General features: G+C 37.3%; 1 protein-coding gene across 3 annotated transcripts in view; it reads right to left on the minus strand.

Moving 5' to 3' along the window:
- NFX1 (nuclear transcription factor, X-box binding 1) overlaps positions 1-27,379 on the minus strand; it is a 72,046-nt gene that overhangs the window by 21,629 nt on the left and 23,038 nt on the right. For all 3 annotated transcript variants that reach the window (XM_069809288.1, XM_069809289.1, XM_069809290.1), the window contains exons 6-20: positions 24,855-24,926; positions 23,059-23,198; positions 21,884-21,983; positions 21,536-21,753; positions 20,314-20,411; positions 18,795-18,825; positions 17,562-17,644; positions 16,923-17,031; positions 11,359-11,478; positions 10,611-10,690; positions 10,050-10,280; positions 9,690-9,763; positions 6,944-7,045; positions 3,921-3,962; positions 3,485-3,583 (exon numbers count right to left, since the gene is read on the minus strand). In XM_069809288.1, the coding sequence (XP_069665389.1) occupies positions 3,485-3,583; positions 3,921-3,962; positions 6,944-7,045; positions 9,690-9,763; positions 10,050-10,280; positions 10,611-10,690; positions 11,359-11,478; positions 16,923-17,031; positions 17,562-17,644; positions 18,795-18,825; positions 20,314-20,411; positions 21,536-21,753; positions 21,884-21,983; positions 23,059-23,198; positions 24,855-24,926 (1,599 nt within the window). The remainder of the gene's footprint in view (positions 1-3,484; positions 3,584-3,920; positions 3,963-6,943; positions 7,046-9,689; positions 9,764-10,049; positions 10,281-10,610; positions 10,691-11,358; positions 11,479-16,922; positions 17,032-17,561; positions 17,645-18,794; positions 18,826-20,313; positions 20,412-21,535; positions 21,754-21,883; positions 21,984-23,058; positions 23,199-24,854; positions 24,927-27,379) is intronic.

The raw sequence follows: 27,379 nt of genomic DNA on the forward strand, positions 1-27,379 counted from the left end.
AAGCTGCCCTCACTGCCCCTTCCTTCAGGCTTCAGTTCTTGTTAAGAAGGCTACAAAGGTCTCCTACACCTAAACCTTACACTGCTCCTGTTTCCAGATCACACACCTTCATTGTCTACAGCAGCATGTGCGGGGTTAACTCTTGGGAAGACTGGCTAAGACGATGCCTACGAAGGACCCATCTCACTTTGTGTCTCTCTAGACTTAACCATTTGATCCGAGATTTCCCTGGTCCATACAACTGCTGTGGGGTCTCGCACAGGCAGTGACAAAGTAAGAGAATTCTCTTCTGTGTAGCTCCATATGGCCAGATATTCCAGATGTCCTCTCCTTCTCCAGTAGTCTTAATTCATCAAATATCAGCCTTAGCACTGTCCTTGTCAAACTGGGCATTGATACTTGTGCCAGTCTACCCTCCAACTTCATGTCACCAGGCCAACCTGAGCATTTGCTTGCTCTCTTGTGTCTATTTCTAGAGCCTCTTAAGAAGGTCAATGCTGAAGCGTCCACCCAGTGGATCTGTACCCCCGATCTGTGCTCAGTTGTGCTGGTACAGTCATCTCCATGCTAGATGATGGATTCCCCTTGGCAACAGGGCATCTCCTCATGCAAAGCTATATGGTGTAGAGACTTTTCTTCTCATTCCTTGTCAGATTCTGACAAACACATCAGCAAGATCAGCATGCAGCAGCATTACCATGCTATTCCTGGTGCTTGCTCCCGTCTCCTGTCATTCTCCTACAAAGGAGACATATTATCTTGGCATGCTTCCACTTACTTATCTTCTTCCTGTTACCAGGAGTTGTATTGCATCTTGGAGCTTTAGAGTTCTGTAATTAAAGATTACAGCTCAAAATCAGGAGTTTTCTCACAGCTTTCTCAAGTCTTCTCATTTGTAAATGTGTATTTTTTTCAGCACTTGACAATGCATCAGCTTCATAGATCAATGGAGTATCACAGCATTCTACTCATGGTTTTGGCAGCTGCCGCCTTCTTGAGGCAGTGACCCTGAATGCATAGGAAGGTGGCTGTTGTATTTCTCATCATTCTGAGATCCCATACATGGATGTGTAACTTATGCTCTGCAGAAAACCACAAGCCCTGAACTCTTGTATTACTGAAGTGACCTGCTCAAGCAAGAATAAATGCACCTGTGAAAACTTAAGAAGAATGCTGAGCTACCTGAAAAAAATGCTGTAACAGATACGCTTTGTAGATCCTGCCATTATGAGGGAAACCCAGATCTTTTGCAAGACTGCTGAGATAAAAGATCATCAAGAGCAGTCAAGGAAGTAAGTTCATAAAGCCATAACTTTACAAATTGCAGATTGCTGCTCATGTAAAGAGAGATATATTAATACAGGGAGAAATTAATTTATCTTGAAGACTAGATAAATAAAATCCAGTAATTCAATGTACAAAGTCATTGACTTGAGGACTAACAAAAACTTTTGCTTTAAGTTGTGAATCAGTAAGAATAGCCTGGGTGTATTAGTTTATTGTGAGTTAACAATATAAAGTGGCTACAAAGGAAATGTAAGTAAAATTGCAGAATGACTGAGAAGAGATATTTTCATAGAGAACTGTGGAAGCATGAAGGCTACTTTTCAAGGTATCTGTTAGACCATCTGGAATACAGTGCATGATTCTGGTCAGTTCTGTTCATGAAATATGAACACTGCATTATGGGTAGAGAATGGCTGACAAGAAGGTGAGATTGCATTGTACTTTAAAAAAAAAGAAAAGGGATTACACACACAACAAGATATTCAACACAGTAAGAAAGTGAAAATGTCTGCTTTGTTTTCTGGAAGAGGTAGAGCAAAACATATTCTATATACACTTAGAGAATAGTTCTTATAAAATACCACTTTTAAGTAGAAATACTAATAAAACAGTACCTACACAATGAAAAGATTCAGCTCTTGCCTTGCAGTAGGCTAATCCATTGGAAATAAAGCAAGAGGTGATTTACTCTTAAATTCTGTGCGGCTATTTAAGCAAAATTTTCACTTGTCTCAGCAGACCAGCAAATTAAATACAGGATTGTCGTGGTTTAACGCCAGCCAGCAACTAAGCACCACGCAGCCACTTGCTCACTCCCCCCTCCTCCCAGTGGGATGGGGAGGAGAATTGAAAAAAAAAGTAAAACTTGCAGGCTGAGATAAGAACAGTTTAATAACTAAAGTAAAATAAAATATAGTAATAACAATAATAATAGTAATGAAAAGGAATATAATAAAATAAAGAGAGAGCGAGAGAGGAAATAAAACCCAAGAAAAGACAAGTGATGCACAATGCAATTGCTCACCACCCCCTGACCGATGCCCAAGCAGCGATCGGCCCCTCCCAGCCAACTCCCCCCAGTTTGTATACTGAACATGACGTTCTATGGCACAGAATATCCCTTTGGCTAGTTCGGGTCAGTTGTCCTGGCCCTGCTCCCTCTCAGCTTTTTGTGCACCTGCTTGCTGGCAGAGCATGGGAAACTGAACAATCCTTAACTTCGGATAAGTGCTACTTAGCAACAACTAAAACATCAGTGTGTTATCAACACTGTTCTCACACTAAATCCAAAACACATTACCAGCTACTGAGAAGAAAACTGACTCTATCCCAGCCGAAACAAGGACAAGGATTTTCAAGTAGAAAACATCCTCACACAAATATGAAATTTATGTATCATAGGACAGTGAAGCAAGAGAAAAACAAATTCAGCTGTTCTAAAAACTTAGAGCTGGTAAAAACTACTGTCATGCCTACAAACGCACACACCCAAGAGTAAAAAATTCTTAGATGACACTTATCATTCAAGGACCTTTTTAAAAAAGGTGTCTGATCCCTCCCTGTCATTACAGATTGCATAGTATTTATCAGTGTGATGCTTTTGATATTACCTTGATTTTCTATTGCCTCATTTCCAGATGTTTCTGTCTAGCAGCCCTCTTTGCAGTCAGCACTGGCATAGGCTTAGCTCTACGTCAACCAAGTGCTTTGTTAACTCCATTTCTTTATTTTTAAAATAAGGACAGTAAGGCAAAAGAATAAATGAGATTAGTGGAGGGAAATAATGCCAGGCTATGAGAGCATATTTCATTACTTAGCCATCACTTTTGTCTTTGTCTTGAAAAGTTTACAAGGAGCACTGAGGTGGGGGTTGGTTGTGTACAAAAGCAGAGGAGACGTTAGAAGTACAGGTACTGATTCGTAGTGAGAAGAATGGTGGAGAATGATGTTCCCATACTAAATCTGGTCCTGTTACAGAACAAAGCAACCTATTGGGCACTTTTATTTTTCAGGTTCTTGTTTTGGAGATCTTGAGAAGTGCACATCACCTCCTTTGCCTCAATTATCACCTATTGCCAAGGCTGGAGAGAAGAGTCAACACGGGCATTTTTACAAGAGTAAATGTAACTATCCTGCATTTCCCATCTTGCTCTCAACACTGTTTGCCTATGACACCTGTCATCATCAGAACACATACCTCGCATCTTCTTTTAAAAGGTCACTGTACTTTGGTCCAGAAGAACGGATGTTAAAAGGATCCGAATTATCATCTATTTCAAGAGCCTCAGCAAGTCGCCTAAATTTGAGGATAGGAGGGAAGAAACAAAACATAACAAAAACACAACCAAACAAAAATAAACACACAAATCCCCCCAGCCTCCCAAACATGTTGTCATTGAAGAGTAAAGACACAGGTTACTAATATAGATGAACAGCTTGCAAAAGATACAGTCTGTACATTTGAAACTACTCATTTAGGACTTGTCACTAGAATATTCTAGTAAGATCTCAGATCACTCAATACAGATCTCCACATTCATCAGTTCTCTGGGTCACACAGGACAGGATTTTCTTCCACATAGCATTAACTTTCTGAACCTGGACTTCTGAAAAAAAGCAAGTTCATTGCTCACCTGTTCCTCTGAAGAGCTAAGCATTCTTCATCACATTGCAACCTGAATTATGAAAGAAAAATACAATTAGAATTACTGCTGCTACTCATACTTTTCAAACTGTAGCTTTGTTGGTATCATATCATTATCACAGCCTAAAGAAGTTAAGAAGAGTGTGTGAGAATAGTTTATTGTATTAGAACAGATAACACAGCTAAAACCAAACAGTAATCAAAGATCTTTAAGCACACAAGCCCTTCTCCAGGTCTTGAACAGAAGCAGCAATTACCAAAGCCATATAGAAGCTGAGAAAAACAGCTTCTGAATTAGGTTTTATTGTATTGGTAAATTAGATAATTTGAGGAAAAAAAAATGCAGTTGATATCAGCATTGAGGCGATGCTAGGAAGGATGGGAAATTAGCAGAGGAATATGTGACAAGGTCACTTACTCATATGCATCAGAAAAAATTATCAGTCAGGAAAAACAGGGAAGTTAGCTAGGCGTATGGAGGATTATGATACACTATAAGAATCAGTATTTCAACTGAGCCCATAACTTCTAGTGTCAGTAGAGTTACAAGTTTCAGTTTTCTGTCTCATCTTTGAAAGGTATTTTGTAATTTATTTTAAGGGATTAAAATGTCAGAGAAGGATCAAAAGTTCTCCAGAATTTCAGTGGCAGTTACAAACTTCTGCCCCTTAGACTGCATAAGTGAACTGATTCTGTTGATAATAGTTCCTTGATTTCAAACAAATACTACAGGGGAAACTGGTTCATTCAGTGACGTGTATTATGTTTGGAGACACACAGCTATAGGATCTAGAACTTCTGGTGGATTTCTTGAAGGAGGCGGAAGAAAGCTAACATACTTCCACTCTAAGATCAACATGGTACTGTTCAGTTATTTGCTTGAAGAACCATATTCTCCTCCTCTAAAAAAGGAATGTAGCCAATTTAGAGACCAAATTTGTCACCAGAAACCCCCAAACCCTAGTTAAGGAAACCAAACTAGAGTATAAAATGTCTACAGACAGGACCACAGAGAGAAACAAAGAAAGGAAATCTCTGCACAGTTTGCATAAAATATTCTGCTATTGTAAATGAATGAAGCAGATTTGTAAGTTACTCTGAAAATACTGGAGTTTGACAATAAACTAGAAATTTAAGAATAAATACTTTATGTGCCATCATCTCTTTTCCTCCCCTGCCCCAGTATTTGGTAGATGAAAAGAGTGGGGAAGGGAGAATACTTCCTCTGACTGTCCTTGAATAAAGGCTACCTGCCAGTTCAGATATCATATTAGGAAAGATCTGCACAAAGAAAAGTCATCTGTGGGAATTTCAGCTATTCAAGGAAAGGGCAGTATAACTCTGCCCACACAGAAAGATGCGCGGCAGTGACTACGACACATTTTATATTACACATTGCAAAGGCTGGGACACCAACAGAGACAATGGTGTCTTATTTGCTCTCCTGGCAAGTATACAGCTGTTATGACAGACTTGCAGCTTTAGTAGCTGAAAAAGTCATCCCCCCTTCTTCTACCACCCCACATCCTGTCCCTCGAGTTCTAGCACTGCCAAATGGTTGCTTTCTTTAAACAGTGACTCTTTTTTTGGAGAAGCTGAAGTTGGCTTCATGTTGTTGAGTATATTCGTATCTGGTTGGCATTGTGATACAAATAGGAACAAAGTAGTTGAGGCTCAATCTGGGTGAAGCAGAGTTTATTCTAAAGTAATTCTAGAGACAAAAATTAATGCTCATATTGTACATTTTTGAGTATTCAATTAATTGAAAAAAACAGGGTAGGCTAAAAGACTCAATTACTGCTTCCTATTTGTGTCTTTCTTATACCATGCTTATACATTACTAATACCATGCTCTTTAAAGTTGCATGCAGGAATCAGTACTGGTCTCCCTCTTTCACCTTGTTCCCCCCCCCCGCCCCTTTCTTCTGAAGTATGACACTGGCCCAACTAGAATGAAGCTGGAGACTGGGATGAGCAGGTGTTCCCATGCATCGTTTCTGGTGTTAGTTCATCTTGCCCATACGCTCAAGAGTTAAAATTATTTCAGTGTAGAAAATTATCCAAAAGGACTTAGTAATAATGTGCTCCAATTTCATAGACATTAAACAAATAGACAGAATGAATAGCAAAAGTTCTTGAAGTATGCTGGTATTAGCTTTTGATACAGGAAGTCATGAAGCAACCGTATGGGAAATTTCACTATTTTGACTTTACACACATAACAGACTGACCCTGAAATAATAAAATTCACAATTAAGAGAGATTCACAATTAAATTCACAATTCACAAAATTCACAATTAAGGAGAGGTGGTAACAAAAATAAACTAAAACCAGAAATTAGGGATTTCAATGGCAAAGACTTCAGGCAGTCAAGTTTCTGACAGAAGGATGTTGGAGAAACTTGGCAATTCCTTAAAGAAAGGGTACTAGAAGACAAGCTATTCCAGTCCTGAGGAACATCAGGAGGAACAGCAAGTCACCAAACTTAAGTCACAAGGCTTTCTGCGACTTAAAAGCAGACTTGCAGTGCCAGCCAGTGTGAGAACACAGAAGTGCCAATCAGATACAAATGTAAGAAATCTAAAAAGGGTAATAGAAAAATATTAAAAATAGTAAGATGATGACTAGGGGAAAATATTCCCCATTAATCATCCAGGAAGGAATGCTTAATAGCAAAAAGTTATACTGTAGAGAAATCTGAAAAAATCCAGGGGAACTCTAAGGAGTTTTCTGGGTAGAAAGAAACTTTGAAACCACAATTATATTGTTCCATACATAATTATAACAACAAACCAGCCAATGATAGAGAACTCATTCTACATGAAAGCAGAAACATGAACTGCTAAGGAATTGCAAAATACTTTTAGCAGTATTGTTACAGTAGAGGATGGCTACTTAAATTCTTCCTATTTTAGCTGGGATTTTGCTCACAATAGTATGTATTTTCCACATCACCTATGTTTCAGGTACGTACAAGGGTTTCAAATATGTTTCTGTGTGTATCTCCTTACCTGGCCTGCTTCATTTCTTTTTTCGTAATAAGCCTACTGATTTCCACTGAATCCCCAAGCTGTAGATCTGTTAACTTAGTGGCTATAGATATAGCAGCTATTCTGAAAAAGAAGAGTGTTAGATTTCATTTCAAGCACCACATAAACCTTTGAAAAGGTGTATAAAGCTGCAGATTTAAACCTCCAGGTGGAAGGAGTAAGACAGACTGACCGTTTCCTCATCAGATTACAGAATGGGACTCTAGTTCCACATCACCTAGTTTTAGGAGTCTACTCTCTCTCATCTTGCTTAAGCAACTAGGAGCAAGACTAACAAATGGACATGCTTCTTCAGGGAATTTTTCAGAGCATCGATTCTAAGCAATGCAAATACTCTTTCTTCTCACCTACTTAATATTCAAACTACAGCTGACCGTGTAGCTTTAATTGCCTTTTTAGTTTTATGTGATTCTTCCTTAACTGTGTGCAACTAAGACCACTAAAATTAATTTATAAAGTACTTAGAAATTTTCTTAGAAAATATGCATGATACAAGCCATAAGGAAAGAGCAAAATGCCTACTGAGACTGTTACAATTTTCTTTATAAAGATTCTTCATCATTCCCTTCAATAACAAGCCTTCACAGTCTGATTTTCTTGCTAAAATTTCTGTAACTAAAATATACAGCAAGTTTTTAGTGAAACATCCCACACCATTCTCAAACAAAATCCTAAAAATGGAACATTCTATCCTCTGAACCATCCTTTCTGTTAAATTCAGATAAAAGGATATGCTTGTCTGTATATGTTTTGTATCACATTCAGAGAACTCATCATCTGTCAGGAAGGAGGATAATCATACTACATAAAAACAACAAGCACTGAGAGGCACCATCAGCTTCATATTTATCAGGTGGTGACAAAGTCTAGTTAATGGGCCATTAGATGATATGACATCATCATTTGTATCATGTGTACAGACATAGCAGCACACTCACTTTCCTGTTCCCTTGGGCATTCTTCCACTGACATTCACTGACAAAGCTCAAAGCTGTTTCATCACTCCTGTAAAGTTGAGAAAACTTGGATATGCCATTAACTTGCTGACCTTTCCACAGTAGTACTACAAGAGTTACTTTGCTGTGTTTGGGGTTGGTTTTTACTTCTTTCCTCCCCAAGTGTGTAGATGGTGGGAAAAAAAGCCAAACCTAACTCCCACAAAATCAGAATATTTTAATCTTTCAGCAACCTCAACAGTTGGAATTATCAAACTTAGCTTGCATTAAATGCTGCTTTTGTTAACATCACATGGGCCAAGAGTAATTTCTAAACATATATGAACACATTTGAAGGAACAGATACAAACACTTGCTTTAAACGGATTGTTTCTTTCCCTTCCTCTTGACTTGGGCTCTGATTAGATAAATACATATGTGTTCAGCTTATGCATGCAAGGACTCTCATTGACTTCAAAGAACCAGTTTCCTTGTGTGAATACTTTTGCAGTGTCTGAGCTACAGAAACAGTAGAGAAATGAGAGCCTTCAAAAATTTGGACTTGTAGTTACATAACCTTCCCAGCTTATCATTAATGACAAGCATGTGTCAATTTAAACAGTTTCTAAGTTGAGTCAGTCTTCTGATTTGTATTCATAGTGAAACAGATCTAAAAAAAACCCCCACCTTTTTTTCTAAAAAGGAAAAAATTATATCACTACTCCTCTAAGTCTATCTTGCATACAACGTAGTATTGACTACAATTGTTCTTAACTGTTTCTGATTAGCACATTTTCCTCCTCATTTTTATTAGGTAGTATTAAGCACCTATTGTGTAGCTGCTAAGCTACCTTCTGTCAGAATTTGAATCTGGGCAGTGTTCAGCAGGAACAAAGCAGCATATCCTAAGCTGGGCTAGTAACAAGCCCTCAAATAGCAGTTCCAAATAAAACAATCATTGGGAAGCTTTCTTTGAAAGACAAGAAGAATCTGTGACTGTGCTCTCCTATCAACTGGGATGCAGAACAGAACTCTGGTTGCATATTAACTCTCTAGATTAATTTTTGACTCCCTCTCCATCACAGCCTCAGAGTAAGATTTTATTATTATTACTGTTATTATTACTGTTTTTCTATTTTTATTTCAAAAGTTCCAAAGCCCTACTTTTCTTCTTTTCCTTGTCCCTTCTTTGCCCTCTCTTATAAGAAAGAGAAAGAGAAATAAGTTTAAAAATAGGATCTGGAAATAAACCTATTGCAATAAATGGACTTGAGTAGGACTTAGTTTGCATAGTTAAGAACCAAGATTTAGATGCCAAAGCTCTCCCACCTAAATTTAGCCATTTCAGAATGACTTTAAATCACTCATTATCTGTATTGACTAGGTTACATCACACATTAAGGGAAACAAACAGCAACTCACACATGGACTGCTATATGTAATCACAACATTCAGGAGCCTGAATCTGGACTTGCCCAATTAGTCTGTATCTAATTGCTCTATGTGGGTAGAGCAGAGTTCCACAGATGGGAGATTCAAGCTTTGACACACCACCACAGTTACACTAACAACAGTGAAAAGAGGAATGTGTTCTAGTACAGTGTAGCTGGTATGAAAACTCAGAGGAATACAAAAAAAGAAACCATATGTGAAAGTACAAAAAAAGTCTGAAAAAGCTTGTGAATTAAATATACTTAGTAAAGCCTGAAATTTAATCAAAGTGCAAAGAAGTAAGTCCAGCGAGGAATTAGAAGAATTATTACAGTACAAACCTCTGATATGTATTAGATGCTTCTGAGCAAATCATACTCTCCTTTCTTCTTCCACATTCACATTGAAGATCAACCTGTTGTATCACACAAGAGAGAAGCTTTTTAAAATTTTTGTCTTTTTACGGCCATGGAGGGGTGTGAGGGAGGTAAATTTATTCCTTTAAAAAGTCCTATTTTAGTGGAATAATGGCTAGAAGTGATGAATAGTTGTTAAAAAAATTTCAGTATTTTAAGTTTACAGAAAAATGTCATGCTATGAATATATAAACATGTCATTTTTTGTCACAGCTCTTATTGGCTGATAATTAAACCATATAATTTGCCTGTGAATTCACAGTGAATTTTCTTTGGGTATCTAACCTTTGCACTGCAGGATGTTGTTGGGCAGGGTGAAGAAGGATGACATGGAGCCATACAGGGATGATTACAATATAGCCTTGGAATAGTACATGGCTGTTTACACTCTTCATCTATAAGACATTCTCCTTTATGACAGATTCTTTTACATTTGTGCATTCCACATTTTAACATTTGATTGCAGCGAAGTCCGCAGGAAATGTCAGTGAGATGACAAGGAATATTACTTCGCAGCTGGAAGAGCGGAGGAAAAAGATGACAACTAAAAATGAAAAATTATAAATGCAAATCTCAAAGTACTTTTACTGTTCACACCTTCATTTGGCACTGTCCACATAAGAATAGCAATACTAAAATATCTTAGGACAAAGACTAAGTTTTTCTTTATATCATAGTCCAGCAGTTGGTCTGAATGTGTATGGCATAAGAGAGACACTTGTCTAATTTAATGACACTAAACTCAAAGTCCAGTAACATATTCCATTCCAAAGAGGCCACAAGAATCTAAGCCTACAGTCCTAGAACGTTATTTAGTATTCAAAAACATTAAGCGTCCAGACTTACTTCGTGCTTGCCCATACACCATTTCTGAGTGAGATAGGTACAGGGTGGACATTTCTCCTCACTATGACATGAATGGTACACTGCAGTCACAGAAATATAAAAGCCAGCACAATTTTTTTAGCATACTTCAGTCAAATGCATTAAAGGAGACAATAGACTATTAAACATGAGTTTGCATTTCAGAACTACGCAATTTATGGGAAGCATGATGCCTCATGCAAGGATCATCTGTTCTTTTAAAGTACTCTTTAAAAATTATGATGGCAGGTTTTCAGGTGAATATTCTTCCATATTTTCTAAATTAAATAACAGAGAATTTTCTAACTTCTGAGCAGGGTTATACTATCAGACAGAATTTGTCAGAAAGCACATCTGTTTGACCTGCGCTGTATTTTTTGCAATCGGCCAATGTAGTTCCAAGGAACATAGAAACTAACTGTTCACTAGGTTACCCTACTGCTTCAATCTTTGGAATATAGCATTTAATGTGTTGTGACTATTAACAATGATTAGAAAAAAATTCCATGCTTTTACCAGTCAGAAGTACCACTACTAGTATTCATGGCAAGTTTTTAGTTGGTTGACTTTTAAGTGTAGACTTTAGGAAACATTCACAACTACTGAAAGAGCATCTAATAAAAAAGCAAATATATTTTCAAACAGACCTATGTACACTTTTCTACATTTTGATCAAAAAAAAACCAAACCAAAACAAAAAACCCAAGCAAAACTGAATGGCCTGACTTACCTGGATGATCACAGTCATGTGGCCTGGTGCATGTTTTCTTACACTCTGGTGGTTGAGTGCCACAGGGGACAGGGGGGTAAATCACGGATTCACCACAATAACAAGTTAACTCGTCAAAACCTGAAAAAACAAGTCAAATATATCCCCCAATGGCTACATGTATTTGTATTTCTCCACTATGAGAAACCTTTAAATAACATGCAAATGTTTTACTCCAGCTTCGTTTTTTATTAAGCACCAGGGTAGCGAATTTATTAGCTTTTGTGGCTCCTACAAGAAAACTGGACTATGATCACTTCATTAGGAATTATGCTTGCTTTTAGAGAGTGGTTCTTTCACAGCAACATTTTGAACTGGAGTAAGAGAAATGCTTATGTCAAGTTGAAAGCTGTTGCTGTTCTATCCTTGACTTAAAAATGGGGAGATCTCTTGAATTCCCTTCTAGAAAGCACATCATCCAAACCTTGTGCTCCAAACTTCCCTCTGCCATCACTTTTTCAGACCAATGGTTAGATTTTGTCCTTTTACCAAGTCCTGCACATGGTACTGGAAAGATTCCAGAGAAAATTACCAAAAGGCATCCAGCATGTAGACTTCTTCCTGTAATTTCTTTTGTATGCTTCTTTATGTCATTTCATATTACATGGATCCTCATAAGCAGCTTATGAACCTGGCCAAATACTTCAAAGCCAACTTTGTACATTTTGGAAGTTCTCTGTCTCAGGCAGTATACATTTTCTTTTTCTTTTTTTTTCCCCTCCTTCCACATTTGGGAAACAGATTTTAAACTCATCACAAGATTCCAAATCTCAGTGATAAAACAAGCAAAGGAATAGAAAAACTTACATACACCATCCCAACTAAAACTTAACACTGCACAAAAATCATTAGAGTTCACTGCTGTTTTTCAGACTATAAATAAACTGGGAGGGAGACTGGTTGGAATGCAAACTACAGTTCAAAGAGATAAATTCTTAGAAAAACAGGACACTAAGAGAAAATATTAACATCAGAAGTCATATAGAAGGAAATCTGAGAATTAAAAGAGAATATGTTGGTCTATAAACAAATAGAGAGTGTGGATCGGGGAGAACAAGAGAGAATAATGGAGGAGATAAAAGAACAATGGGGGAATAAAAATACAAAACAACAATTCCAACTTGAAGAGAAGACAAGTGTGTTAAGGGAGCTGCTGAGTTCAGCAAGTTCTCTGACTCCAGGAATCACGGGATTCCTCCTTCCTAGTCTACCAAAGCAAAATCTGTTGAACTCTAAAACCCCAAAGGTTCCTACTGTCCCCCTTCCATATGGATATGGTGGCTGCTGGATCAGTACACAGGTCCAGCCAGTAGCAAGACTAAACACATATTCCAGAGAGACAAGACACACAATACATATATGACAACAACATGACCGGACACACAGAGCCAACTGAACACAAACAAGATTCATGCGAACAGGAACACCAATAGCCAAGTCTTCTTCCTCCTCTCCAGCTCATCAGGATTGAAGTTCACTAGTGAAGAAACACACATACACGCATACACTCTATATTCACATGCATGCCACATTCATGGATCTCAAATATTAGCATAGGCTCTGTCTAATATCCATACCTGGACAGACCCCTTACCCAGTCACTGGCTAAAACCTTGGGTATTTCCAGAGGCAGATCTCCTCCCACTAGACAGTCAGTCCAGCTCTGAAGCAAGTTCATTAGCAAATTACCCAGACATACACAGGCACAGACAGGATTGGAATTAACAAGGGATGGCACACCCCCTGGTCTCTCCAGGTGCTGGCACTCAGACCAAGGGGCCCCTATAACTTGTGATTCCATTCTCCAGCTGCTGGCATACAGTATAGTAAGTCTGTCTGGCCTTTCCAGTTGCTAGCATAGAGACTATGTGCCTGCATGATTTGCGGCCAAGTCTCCAGGTGCTGGCACTTAGACCTCTCACATGCAGAACAGAGCCCGGAATTACAATGAAAGATATTAAATCTTATTCTTAACTAGGACAGGATAGACAGTTGTCATCAAGTACACAGGGCTGTGTCAGAGCAACGCACTGACCAGCGGCTTCCTTTGTGCAAATGGTGTCTTTTATCTCCCCTTCTCTCCATTTTCCCATGCATCCACCCTGATTCCTCCCAAATAACCTACCACAATAAATTTCTCCCCATTGGTTCCAGCATAGCTACAAATGTACCCAAATCTGCTATTTCTGGTATCGTTACCTAGGTCATCCCAGCCTCACACAACTACCTAAGTTCTGTTGGCCTTGCAATATTCCACTCCCCAAAAGGTTCCCAATACCTCCCTCCTCCAGTTATCTGTGAAGCTCAGTCATCTCTCACCCTTAACATCTGTGAAATCCAACTTTTGTCAGCTTTTCACTGTGTTTTTTGTTATGTTCAGAAATTTGTCATGTCTGGTTGTTTTTTATGGTCTGTTCAGCGAGTTAAATCTCAGGCCAGGTCCTAGGCATTTGCCTGTGTATCTTAGAGCGCAGCAGTTAGTAGAAAGGATCATCATTCTTGTCTAATGAGACTCAATCACAATAAATTCCAGCAAGTAAGAATGCTAGGGAGAACAAAATATTAAGGGTTAGAAGGAAGAGGTAGAAAGGAGTAGAATAAGCCGAAAAGTTTCAGAACATCCATGGATTTTCTGTTGAAACCAAGCATAGGAAAGAGTAGGGCTTTTGCTGTCCCTCACTACAGGTCTTAAACAACCTATAACTTTCCAGGCTTCAAAGTCACAAGTCTTCCTTGGTCCAGGAAGATGAAAGACCAGAGACCAAAGTCCCTGGAAGACCTGAGTGTTAGACAGCTACACTGGCTGCTTGCTACTGATGAGAAGTGATAGGTGAAGCATCTTAACTGTAATGAAGGTTCCTTAACTAGCACTAATTGGGACAATGGGGAGGAAGTGCAGAGAGGTCTGATCCAAAGAGTAGAAATACAACATCTGAAAACTTTAAAAAAAAAAAAAAAAGCTGTCTAACACTGACATAATTTATCTTCCCCAAGAGACGTATTGCTCTCTTGAAGTAGACTGGGTGTGTATAAAGAGACCCTGGCATAGAAAGGGACCTCACCTTTCAGCACTGAGGAAATGACACTGGAAAGGTAAAGTACCTGGGAAGCACACAGAACCACAGAGGTATAGATGCACTATAGTACTGCATCTTGATGCCAGCCCTCACCATTTCCAGCAAAACCAGTAGTGGAGATGGAGGCAGGGGCAAGATATCCAGTCTAATGAGTGGCAAGTGGCTTACAGCTGACCATGCCATGGCACATGATACCATGGCTGATGCAGCCCAATTGCAAACTGGTGGCTAGACAGGTGGATCAGAGCCAAGGATGGACTTCTTGGTGCTGAGAAGCACTCCCTATCAGCTACAAGGTCAGAACCACACAATGTATGCCTCTGAAATGTCAACTAGCAGCACCCCGGGAAAGCAGGTAAAAAAATCTTTGAAGATACTGCTTAGCTGATTTACCTCTGGACAGATTCAGAATGGGAGACTTCAGGGACACAAAGGTTTGAGCCAAATGACTGTAAGTATCTGGTTCCTTGAGTAAATAGCTGCTTCTCCTGTGCTCAGAAAAGGACCCCACTGCAAAATTTCAGCAGTGAAGCTTAACCTCTCAATTGCATCGCATCCAACAGTGGAACATTTTACAGGGGAGGCAATCCTTAGGTCTCTTCAGGCTAAGACAGGCATCTGAACCTTAGGTCTGAGAGTGAAATACAATCCTCAAAAGTACTGCAGCAACGGGGAGAAGTTTAATGATCTTGAAGATCAAACCCATGAAATCCAGTGAAGAAAAACAACCCCTCAGAAAAATCTGTGCGTTCTGACTCAACTAGACCAGAAGTTACTAACAGGACCTCTGAGGCATTCAGATTACTATTTCGCTATGTCAAGAGAAATGCTTGGACACACAAACATTTATTTTTTGTAAAGAGAGGTACAGTCAGCATGCATGTAGGCTATTAAGACAGACTACAGCGCTATTTCAACCACAGTGAGATACAGAGGCTCTATTATCCTGGAAAAGAGGTGTTTCCATGAGAAGTTGGTCTCCATAAAAGTGGAGTTCTTTGACTATGTCCATATGCATATGATATAGGACAGATGCATGTACTACTGCAGCTAAGACACTTCCAGCTGTAAACAGTATCCTTACAATGTACAACACCTGCCTCTCTCCTTTTCACTAATGTCATGAGATCTGGTTCACACTTTCCACATTTCACTGTCCCCTTTCCCCCATTCCAATGAGCAGTTCCAAAGCAGTACCCAGCTTCTGAGAGAGAAGACTCACTTTTCTCCAGGAGTGACTACAGAACTACTAGATAAAAGACAGTATTTGATGAAAGCCAAAGGGGAACTACAGGTGAGTATTTATACTCCATTCTAGAAACACTCTCCCCTCACAGTTTTATTGTAGATTACAGAAGATGCAAAAATAAGCACAGAACTCACAGCTATAAGACTTAACGATGATGGATTTAAAGAAAACTTTCTAACTTCTTAAGCAAACGCTGAGTGGAAGGATGGATACAAGCTGAAGAATCCACTAAGGGCTTTTTTTCTGCCCAACTTCCAGAAACTGCATTTAATAAATAGCTTATAATTTCTGTGATAAGCTACATCTATATAAAGAAAGGGGAAATCTCTATTAAAATAGGAGACAGAAAAAAAATTAAACTGTTATCACATATGAAGATGTTCCAGATCAACTAAAGATTCTGCTAGCAGAAGGAAATGTAGAAGCATTCTTCTGTCTGCTTCAGGCCAAAATCAGAAAATTTAGTATTATCTACCTATTATAATGGTGCAAAATAATCAACATATGGTAGCCTACATCAAGTGGTAAAAAGCAGTTGTAGAAAACTAGCATATTAAAGTGGCACAGCTTTTAACAGAGTACCTATCTGTCTAAAGCTATTGCACCAGCTTAAATCTTTAAACAGTTCAGCAATCATAACAAAATTAGTACCTGCTGGCTGTCAATATATTTCTAGCAATTCAGTACTAATTTCCACCATCCAGAACGTGACCAGAAAGCCTAAGACACACACACTGACATCTCTTATTTCTTCAGATGGTCCTAAGGAAAAATCACTAGTGTACCAAGTTGGGAAAGTCTGAATTCTAAGTAGCTAAACAAATTCTGCTACATACTTCAATATCTTGAACAGTTATTATGTTGTTAAACAAGAGTTCCCTTAACTTAGAAATTATCTTTCTAAACAGCTTTTTTTCTTGTGTGAGTCCTTGATTTTTTTTAAGCGATTGCTGGATCAACATGCATAACTGAATATATTTCACTGTAATTCAATTTTAAGTATTAAAATCCAACACTTAGTAAACTCATCTAAAATGAAATAACTTCCTCTTTCATGAAAAAAAAACCCCAGTCAAAATCAACTACTTATTTTTCAGGTTCTGGTCAATTTGGATCACATTGTCTGTTCAATTCTGACCAGTTAAGTGAATAAATTTCTATAATATATAAGAAATAAAATACTCTTGCACGTAACTTACTCGTTTGCCAGCACGTTTGACAACTGCCCCGATGACAGGGTTCTTCACATCTATGAAGCCCACAGTTGAGTTTACGACCACAAACCAAAGAACACTTATGTTCTGTGTCCTATGGGAAGGCAAAAAAGAAAAGCACAATTAAACTATAAACCCCAGTGGTTTATTTTTCTCTGTGAGGTCATAATCTACTAATTGACAAAACTGTATAGTGCAAAAAATAGCTTAGGCCTTATCTATAGAATTTTTCCATCACTGTATGGATACACAATTTTTAAAGTGGATTCTGTTAAGACCTCTGTTGCAGACATAGCTACATCATAGCTTGTGCTTCTTGTATTAAGCAATGTCCTTCCCCTCCCCATTCTCCCTGGAATCACTGCATTGACAAAAAGCACCTTTAAACCAATTTAATTGCATTTAGGCTGGAAAATGGTTTTACATTTATAATGATACCCATAAAACAAATACTGCAAAATAAATGCATTCACACAAACTTTTTGAGCACGACCTATACTGCAAATAGAGACTGAAGATGCACAAAAATGGAAAGATATGAAGGCAAAAAAGTCTTTTAACAACACAACCAGAACCAGACACACATCACAACGAACAATTTTAGAAAACCACATATAAACTTACCACACAGCAAACTTCATTACACTTGTGTCGTCCACATGATCTTTTCTTGTTGCATCGCTTGTCACACATGAATGTAATAGCAGCTATTAAAAACAAAACAACAAAAAAACCCCAAACCCAAACAAACAGTCATTACTTTTATGTATTTGCTTATGCTGAGAACAAAAGCTGCGATCACAATATTATGCCAAGGCTGTTGCAGAGCATGGTCTAGAAGAGACTAACACAAAATAAGTCAGCAAGCAAACTTTTAAATTACTTGCTCTACCACACTAATTCCTATGTGAACACTTGGCTTCCTTTAAACAAACTCTTGTTCAAAAGGATTTTGGAGAGCAGAATACATGAAAACTAGTTTATTTCACATTAGTCTTTACACCATAAACTCTGCACAATAGAGCACAGAAAACAGGATATCCTGACACACTGGAGTAACACAAACATCCAACTGAAGACTGCTCAAATTGGTAAGGCAGTAAAAGCCAGGTAAATACAACTACTGCTGATATGCTCATGAAGGTAGGGCTAACAAAGACCATCCTTATCACTATCCATAGGCAACAAAAGCAATCGCTTCTGGATTCTGAAGAGCGAAGTCTTCACAGACAGAAACTCAAACTAGGAAATATACATATTAATTCCTTATGTATCTTGTAAATAAGTACTTCAGTATGACAGAGGTCCATCAAGTAAACATTTGACTGAGGTGAATTTTGAGACACTACATCCAGAATACCAAGAAGTGTCAAATGGGAACTCTCTGCCAAGCTCAGATGCAAAGACCAGCAGCATACAACTGTGAAGCAAAATCAAAGCTTGTATTTCCCCAGGAACTTGGACAAGAGCAGAGCAAAAGCATTACTTTGCATCTGAGCTATGCAAGTTGACCCAAAGATATGCAGGATGCTGGGTGGGGTGCAACCTCTTGAATATCGCAGGTGGCATGAGAAATGTTCAAATTGAAACAGACAGCTTGTCTGGAATCTTTGAGATCAAATGCTGAAGAAGTTTTTCCTTACATAAAAAATGGACAGAAGTGAAATAAGTTTATTCCAAACCTCTTCCCAAAAGTAGCAGCATCTCAAGAAATGATCAATTTGGCATAGAAGTATGGATAAAAGAAGCAGTACTCATCAGATGTTTGCCAACTTCGTCAATTAAACCCCAAACTAGAATGAGCTGTGAATTGTTTTTAAAACAATTTCACATTATATATGTAACATAACATTGTACCTTTATTTCTGAGGAGAGCACATGGGACTTCCTAGGAAACAAACAGGGAGCCATTAGGTTAAAACACATGAAACAACTGAAACTTACTTATCTAGATAACTCCTAGTCACATCAGACAGAAAGAAGCACTCAGTTTTCATGTGTATAACACGTCTGTATATAAAATTGAAACAAAAGCTGGAAAAAAAAAAATCCTCAAATCTTCCAACATAATACTTTTTCCTTAGAGATTCAATACCAATTCAAAAAAATTGTAGTTTTGTATACCCCACTTCATTCAGCAGATAATGCTGTGAAGTGACAGAAAAAGTTTGCCCTAAGAAACCAGAAACTTGCAAGGAGGAAACCAAAAGAGCTCTCCCAGAGAATATTGACAGAGCACATAAATTTGTGCTTTGACCAACTGTCCTAAAAAATGCAAGTCTGACTTGATTTAGAAAAACAAAAAGAAACAAAAAAAAAACCCCAAAAACAAATGACAGACAAAGAGACTGAAGTCAAATCTCATGATCAAAGAAGTTTTACCTAGATTAAAGACCTCAACATGAAAACAAAAGGTGATGGATGAAAACAAAACATTGTTGATCGCCTACATTTGAACCTTCAGTCATCACAACTTTACATTCTGAGTTGTCATTTCTAAGCATCACATTTTTCATGACTGATTTAAATTATCACTGTAGTTCACTCATACTTTTTCAAGAAGTATCTTTCTTGTCCAAGAAGCTGCATAAACTAAAACCCATACCTCACTACTTTGTTTCAGACCTCAAAATGAAAGATAATCTGAAGCCTTCTACCCCATAACTACCTTCAGCAAGCTTGCAGGAAAAAACTGTTCCAACCTCAAGCAAAGTCTCAGTCATTTCCATGCACTTATGGACTTATATATTCAGAAGCCATGTCTACTTATAGATGATATGTAACAGGTCAGAACAGTCGTCAAGGCTCCTGTGATAGTAGCCAAAGATTTCAAAGCTATGATTACAGAAAGTAGCATAATTTAAAAATACACTAATTGTTATATAACAACAATTGCTGGGTTACTATATATATATAGAAATGGGGACCAGTAAAAACTTCATATTCTCTCCAAAAAATTCTACAACAAATCTACGAGCTATTACTATAAATTTTTAGTGAGCTTTTTATGTTAGGCTACCTTTCTTCTCTCAGTTTACATTACTCTCAGTAAAACTACCATTGTTTGTGCTATATAAACATTACAGGATAACATAGGACTTTGCAACCAGCTTAAACAGAATTCTGTGTAAACTCTGCAAAAATACTTAAAAAAATTGCCTTCACATTAAGTAGCCTATGTTAGCACTTGACAGTATAATGTAGTCAGCATCTATCAGTTAGTATACAATGGAGGTTCTTGCAACTAAGGAGCACAGCACCTCTTATACCTCTTAACTTTCTTTTCCTCAACTACTTCAGCTCAGCTCCTTTTTCTCCACAGCTTTAAAAAACAACAAAGATTACCCATTTCCATGGTCAAGGTTCATACACTCACCTTTTTTTTGAAGCCACACCTACAATAAATATTTGATGTGTGAGAACATGGTTTACACTCTCCTTCATGGCAAAGGCTTTCACATGTATGAACAAACTCTAGCAAAATGAAAATACAAATATTAACAATTAATAAAAAAATAAAATCCATGACCTGGAACTTCATACTTATTAGGAGCATCACTGGTCAAAGATACTAAGCTTATGTGCAGCTGCATTTCCAAACAAATTAACCATTTTGAGTTAAATGTGCACAAAATTTGTCATTATTTTCAACTTTTTAATCCTGAATCTATAGACAAGAGTTTCAGGTCTAAAATTAACACTGAAAATGCATACGTTTTAAATATTTTTTACATTAATGTATGGAAACAAACAAAAAAATATTTTTGTGTGATACTATCTTCCCTAAGATCCAGGAATTTTAAGTAATTTTGTCTTCCCTTTCAGCCCAAAAGAATGACTTATTATGCATACCTTCATATTTCACCTACTAGGGTAACTGAAATTCAGTTAAAAGCTAAATTACTCATTCCCTTTCTACTTGTTGTCCTTAGCCTGACAAAATGGATCAGTCATTACTAAGCAACCCGCATCTTGACAACATTGCTCTCTCCTCTCTAAGGTCTAACAAATCATGATTAAATATGTAGGCTGTAAAACTTGAGCTTCACACAATCTCACAGTTAAATACACTTGAGTTACCTAAGGCACTCACTGAAGTGTCAGATTGCTTCTGCACATAACTTTCTCCAACTTTCCAATGCTACTTTTTACTTCATGACCCTCTTAGAGCAGCAGGAAATGAGTATTTACTGAAGACATCTGAAAAAAGTCATTTATATCTACCAGTCTCCACAGGAAAGTCAAAGATGTTGGTGGGCTTTTAAAAGACATTAGTACATACTACTCTCTGGAAATTCCTACAGCTCTATTCCTCTACCAATATAGGAAAGGTGCATGTAAACAAAATTTAAAAGGCTAGCTAGTGTTAGTGCTTTCTAGACAAATATATTATCTGATTTTAAGGTATAACTATGAACAAAAGAGTCAGACTGCAGGCTTTTACATTACATTCAGTGGCTTTTACACTCAGTTCGGTTAAAACCCCCAAATCACTAAGCAAATACTTATTTCTTGAAATGATACAGTTAAGGACCACTTTTTTTTTTTTTTAAACAACAAAATAATTTGAATACTCTGATGCAGAAAGTTCTAATTACCATAGCTACCACAAGAGAGAGGTTTGCCACATGTTTTTCCACACGACGGGATAGGGTCTGTGCATATTTTACGTTCAACACATCCTAGTTCCAGTAACTTGCTGAGAGGAGTCTGACCACAGGGACAGCGATACACTACTTGAGGAAGTCGTGGACAGAGCTGGCAAGGCTGAGGATGGCATACTTGTGTGCAGTTGTGCCTCCCACAATTTAATTTTCTGGAAAAAAACAAAACCAAAGAAACACAAAACAAAACAAAAAAGCAGAATTATCTAAGAGTATCATGATCACTGAATGCAAATAAAACGACCTTTTTCTTTTCAAAAGCCTAAATTATAGTGACCTTACTTGCCACATATATTCTGACATGAGAAATTCCCAAATCCATCAGAGAATTCTTCCTTTGTCCCACACAACACTTCTTTAAAGTTGCTTCCACAGTAACACACTGAAAGAAAGCAATATTCCACAGAAAACAAGAGAATATCAGTGACAAAACACTTCCAGCAGTACAGCAAATATAAAAAGATAAAATATGAAAAAATGTTACAGTCAGCTTTTAGAAGGATAATGAAGTTGCTCCACTTTAGATTTATTTCAGCAATAGAGGTTTCTCAGTCCTACAGAAGCTGGAATTCCTGTTTTATTTGTTTTCATAAGGAGATAAAAACTAAAGGGGAAGTACTGTCTGCCCAAAAAGCTTACTTATTAAAGGAGTATACATAACAAGTTAAATATTACCTTAGAAGTTGAGAAAATTAACTTGCAATTTTCTGTATAAACTGTTCAACAAAAATGTATTTGTATGTTGGCACATATATTTGGACAATTTAATTTCCATTCAAGACTAAGTTTAGAAAATTTTAACAGGAACTGTGAGTAGCTTGTTGAAATATGCTTTCCTATACCTCTTTCTATTCTTCTTCCATGCACTGTTAAATCAAGTCTCAGAATTATAGTAAAAGATTAAGTAGGATCATAGGACAATTCAGGTCAGAAAGACCCTCGGGGGGATCAGCTAGTCCAAGCCCTTACTTAAAGCAGAGTCAGCAATGAGATCAGACCACATTACTCAAGTGTTTTATTCAGTTGGGTCTTGAAAACCTGCAGGTTTCCAAGAAAAGAGTTTTACCTTATAGTTAGTTGTAACATTTCAACTTAGACTCATTATCTCTCATCCACCCCTCCATGCACAGCCTGTCTCTGTCTACTTGATTACCTCCTATTAGCTACTGAAAGGCTACTTCTCAGCCTTCTCAAGCTAACAAAGTCCAGTACCACCAGCCTGCCCTAAGAGGGCACGTGCTCCAACAGCCTAATCATCTTGGCAGGATTCTTTCTAGTCACATTTATATTCTTATTTAAATATATAGCAATGCTGACGCATTTTCCATTTTTTAAATATTCTAGCAAGAGATTTTGGTTTTGTTAAGTAAAAACAAAGCACTTGCCTCTTGGTACTGGTTTTTTTTTACCCTCTTGTTTTCATAGTATAGAGATACATAAAGCATTCCAACACTTACCTTGCTGTACTGTTAATTGGCAAGGTGAACATTTTCCTGCATGGCACACTTGAGTACAGCTGTGCTTACCACAGTTTAAAGTATTTCCACATACATTAGAACAATGAATTTTTGTTGATTGGCCACAGCGAACTGAATGACTGTAGAGAAATGACACCATAGTCTGTCAGCTACCTTAGTATCTTATAGAGCATTTATTAAAAAGGAAAATACTTTTTCAGTGAAATGCCAAAGCCTTTGAAAGGAAGCATAACTTATTAATGAAAGAGTTTTTAGGAAATAACCCCCCTATTTTTCCTCCTGCTTCCCCTTTCCCACCCCCCTAAAGTAGGACACTTAGGACCAGCAGTAAGTCTACAGAATTTTCTCTCAACAAAATGGAAAAAAAAAGGTGACACTGTAACTTGAACCTAACATATGGTTATGCATCATGCCAGAAGAGCGGCTATTTCTATTACAGACATCTTTCTGAGACTTAAACAATCTTAAGTCCACTGAGCACAATGAAGATAGGGATGTGGGCCTTAATATTGAGTCAGTAGTCTACAAAGAGTTAGGGGTTTTTTAATTAAATTGTTAAAAAAGTAGGATAAAACAATAAATTCTCCTCTTTTTCTATTCTGGCTGGCATTATACAATGGCTGTAAAATGTATATTTGAAATAGTAACTTTAAAGTATCTTACACAGGTGCCATACCACATACATCTTGTGTGCTAATACAGTACATATGAAAAAATGCTGTTTAGAAGAAAGTTTTAAGTATTAAATGCAGTATTACAAAAATCAGCAATCTGGTGAAAGTACCTGGCACCTGGGAAAAAAGTAATAAATCAAAGTTGGTTGAACCTATTAAATGTTTAAATGCAAGAATAGCTAGAATTTAAAAAAAAAGGTGATCTTACTATATAAAATAAAATTCAGCATTCTACAACCAATCCATTTTTCTGCTGAAGACAAAGTGCTTTCAACTACAAATACTGCCACAGAAATAGCTGTACCTTCTTTTGAAAAATCAACATCACTTAATATTACATTCAAACTTTCAGAAATAATTGTTAAGTCTGAAAACCTCTTTTCTAAAGCAAGAATGCTAGCACTGAAATCAGTTTTTGTTTGTTTTAGTTCTGGAAACAAGCACAGGAAGATATTTTATTACACATGATCAGTTCTAGGTAGCTAGAACAGGGACTGTAAAGGCTCAAAACAACTGAATGTGACAGATCACAGATAGTATGGGCAGTACAGTCTTGCTGTTGGCAATGACTATATACATCAAACATGCAAGGAAAAGATAGCCTTCAGGTCTGGAATATACTACATCTCTCTTGCTAGGGGTACAGATTCCTAGAAATGTACATGTTATTTTTGAAATTATTATTTCTGGAATGGAGTAACTCAACATTACACTCCATTCACACAGAAAGGGTGTGAACCTATTTCTGCTTCTTTCCCTGTGTCTTCTACAAAATGAAATAAATAAATACTAGAATAGGATTTCAAAATCAACCCAACTCAGATTGCTTGGACAATTCAGCTACGTGTACCATAAATTGATTTTAACACAGACAATTCTTTTTTTATTATTTTTATTTTTTCTTAAAAGATTTAAAGTAATTGCATTTTTTAAAGTATAAAATTCTCCACATTTATTTGCATGCTAAAATAAAGTTACAGCTCAGAATAAACTTTGCTCTGTAAACTTTCAATAAACTTTAAGAAAGAAAAATTCTATTAAATAAACTTTTAATAAACTATTCTTATATAGACTTTTTTTGTATAATAGAAACATTCTCACCTTGTTTGTCCACATTCACATGTTTTTGTCACAAAGGCTGGGCACGAAGGGCAAGGTCCTGGATGGCACAGGCTTAAAAATAAGTTAAAAAAAGCAAACAAAATTGTAAAGTTAACTTTAGCTTTACTACACTCCCAGAAAAACAAACCACCATGACCCAATCCGCAGTGCATTACCAGAATACTATACAAGCCATCTACACTCCTGCAGGGTATGAAAGCATTATTAACACAAGAAAAGAGTATTGGATAACTACAGTTGCATCAGTCTCAAGTGTCACTGATGCTGAAGGAAAACTTCAGTATTCCTGCTGCTGTCAAATCAACAGTAACAGTGCTACTAACACATTTCATATTTTGCATTTCACCAGCAGGCATGCAGTATCAACTGTGTTCATCACTGATAACACTCAAAACAAACATCACATGTCCAAACCATTAATACAGTTCTTTCTTCAGTGATCTTAAATAGATTAGAGACAAAAACTTCTCTACGAATTTCTTCTTTTGAGTTGGTGGCTTTTATCTTTGAACTCAGCATTTCTAACTTCACCAGCAAGAGCTGTTGCTCCTTTTCCCGTAAGGTAACATGTGGGAGACGCAGCAAGTCTGCCTCAGTTTTCTTCCTTACTATCAAGTGCATTGATGACACGCACAGGAACTTGCCAGTCCTTTACTTATCAGATCTCACCTCCTACTTCAAGAAACACTAGATGGTCCCTATCTGCATATAAGACCTCTGTTGGGCACAGACAATTGCAGGTTTGTGAAATTGTACTTAACTAACTTGTCTGCACTCTTCCTTAGCCAGCTCCCAGTTGCTTTCCTTTGCAAATACAGCAACTTTCACATGGAAAAATTATCAGCCAGGACTGACCAGCCCAGATGTCCTAGCCAAAAGAAAAAGGAAAAAAAAAAAAAAAAAATCCCCAAAACCTATAAACACAGACTACCCAATTAATAAATTCCCCAAGTACAGTCACTATGCAAGCACTAATTAGCACACCAGTTACTATAGTCATATGCAATATAATTGAGTCATGTCAGCAGTTTGTTAACAGTGGTCTGGCTCCCTTCTTCCTCTACCACTCCTCCCAGTTGACAACAAGGCCTAACCTATCATCCAGCTTATACCAGCTCTAACAGTAAAGCCAAGCCATTGCATGACAAACCAATCTGACACAAAAAAACACCACCAAGAACAACATGAAAAAACAAACCACCAAACCACAACCCTCCCTCTTCGATAGGTCAGTTTTATGGCATAATGAAGAGTTAAATAAGCACCAGCACAAGGACCAGGAGAAAAGAGCAAAACTGGATGGAGCAGAGAAAACACGATACAGAGAGAAATGGAAAGATGGAAAGAAAGAAAATCCATTAAATTAATTAAAACTGTATTGTGGAACTTCAAACAATGAGAATTAACTTCACCATTCCGCAACAGAAAACCTATTGTAAGAGGACAGCATTACATATTTCACTGTCTTGACTTCAATTCTCACAGACCCATGAAGGATTCTAATGGCTGGATGCCACCTTATAAACTTAAGAATCAGATTAAAAGTAGATATAAACTCAAAATACTATGATGTAGGTCATAAATTGGAAAAGAGAGAAGACACATCATCTTCAGAAATATTGTCATGTTAAGTTTTCTACCTGGTATATTATTTTCCTCAATGCTGTCATATTCGAGCAATGTTAACATTGCTTCCGTAAGCCCAGTCTTGGCACACTATCTGATGATACTATACCACACAACAGCAATTTATAATGATCATGGATATTTTTAAGTTGTAAATACCTGTAATAGTAGACTCCAGTCTTATAGCAAGATTCCTTTTGTTAGAAGGGTATAATGCAATTAATTTCCAGACATCTCCAATTTTTGATAATGTTTGTTTCCAAGACAGTTTTAAGTAAGCATGTGTCATTTTGTTAATATGAACAGAAAAATTCTAGTAATGCAAAAACTAACCCTTTGAAACGAAACTTCCAACTTCAAAAATAAGCATTCTTTACACATTCCTCCAGATACATGCGCTTACATGCTACTTATTTAGCAAAAGTCTCTGGTGCAATTTGGTTTACACAGAAGCTATAGTATGTCTACGGTTCCAAGATTTACTTGATCAATACAACAACAGTTAAGATAGAAATTCAAATTTCATTCAGCACGCAGACACACACAGAAAGTGCAGGAAATTGTCATTAGATGATAAAGATGGGTCATACCTTAGAGTTTTAGTCTGTTTTAAGGGACTAATCAAAATGTTAAGTTAAACGTCTTAACGGTGTTACAAACTAAACTCAGAAAGACAGGTTAAAGACCTCAATATTAACTTCTGTTCAGTGAATGAAGTCTTATTTTTACTGAAACTCCATTATCTATCATTAGCATGGAGCAGTTAATTCACAATTTACTACCACTTCTCTAGAGAACTGGCAAACAACAAAAGTTGTAATGATAGATACATCTAGACATAGACAAAATTAAAACGTCCATCTGCCTGACAGTAAAAA

This window comes from Haliaeetus albicilla, chromosome 21 (assembly GCF_947461875.1).
Source record: "Haliaeetus albicilla chromosome 21, bHalAlb1.1, whole genome shotgun sequence".
Classification (NCBI taxonomy): domain Eukaryota; kingdom Metazoa; phylum Chordata; class Aves; order Accipitriformes; family Accipitridae; genus Haliaeetus; species Haliaeetus albicilla.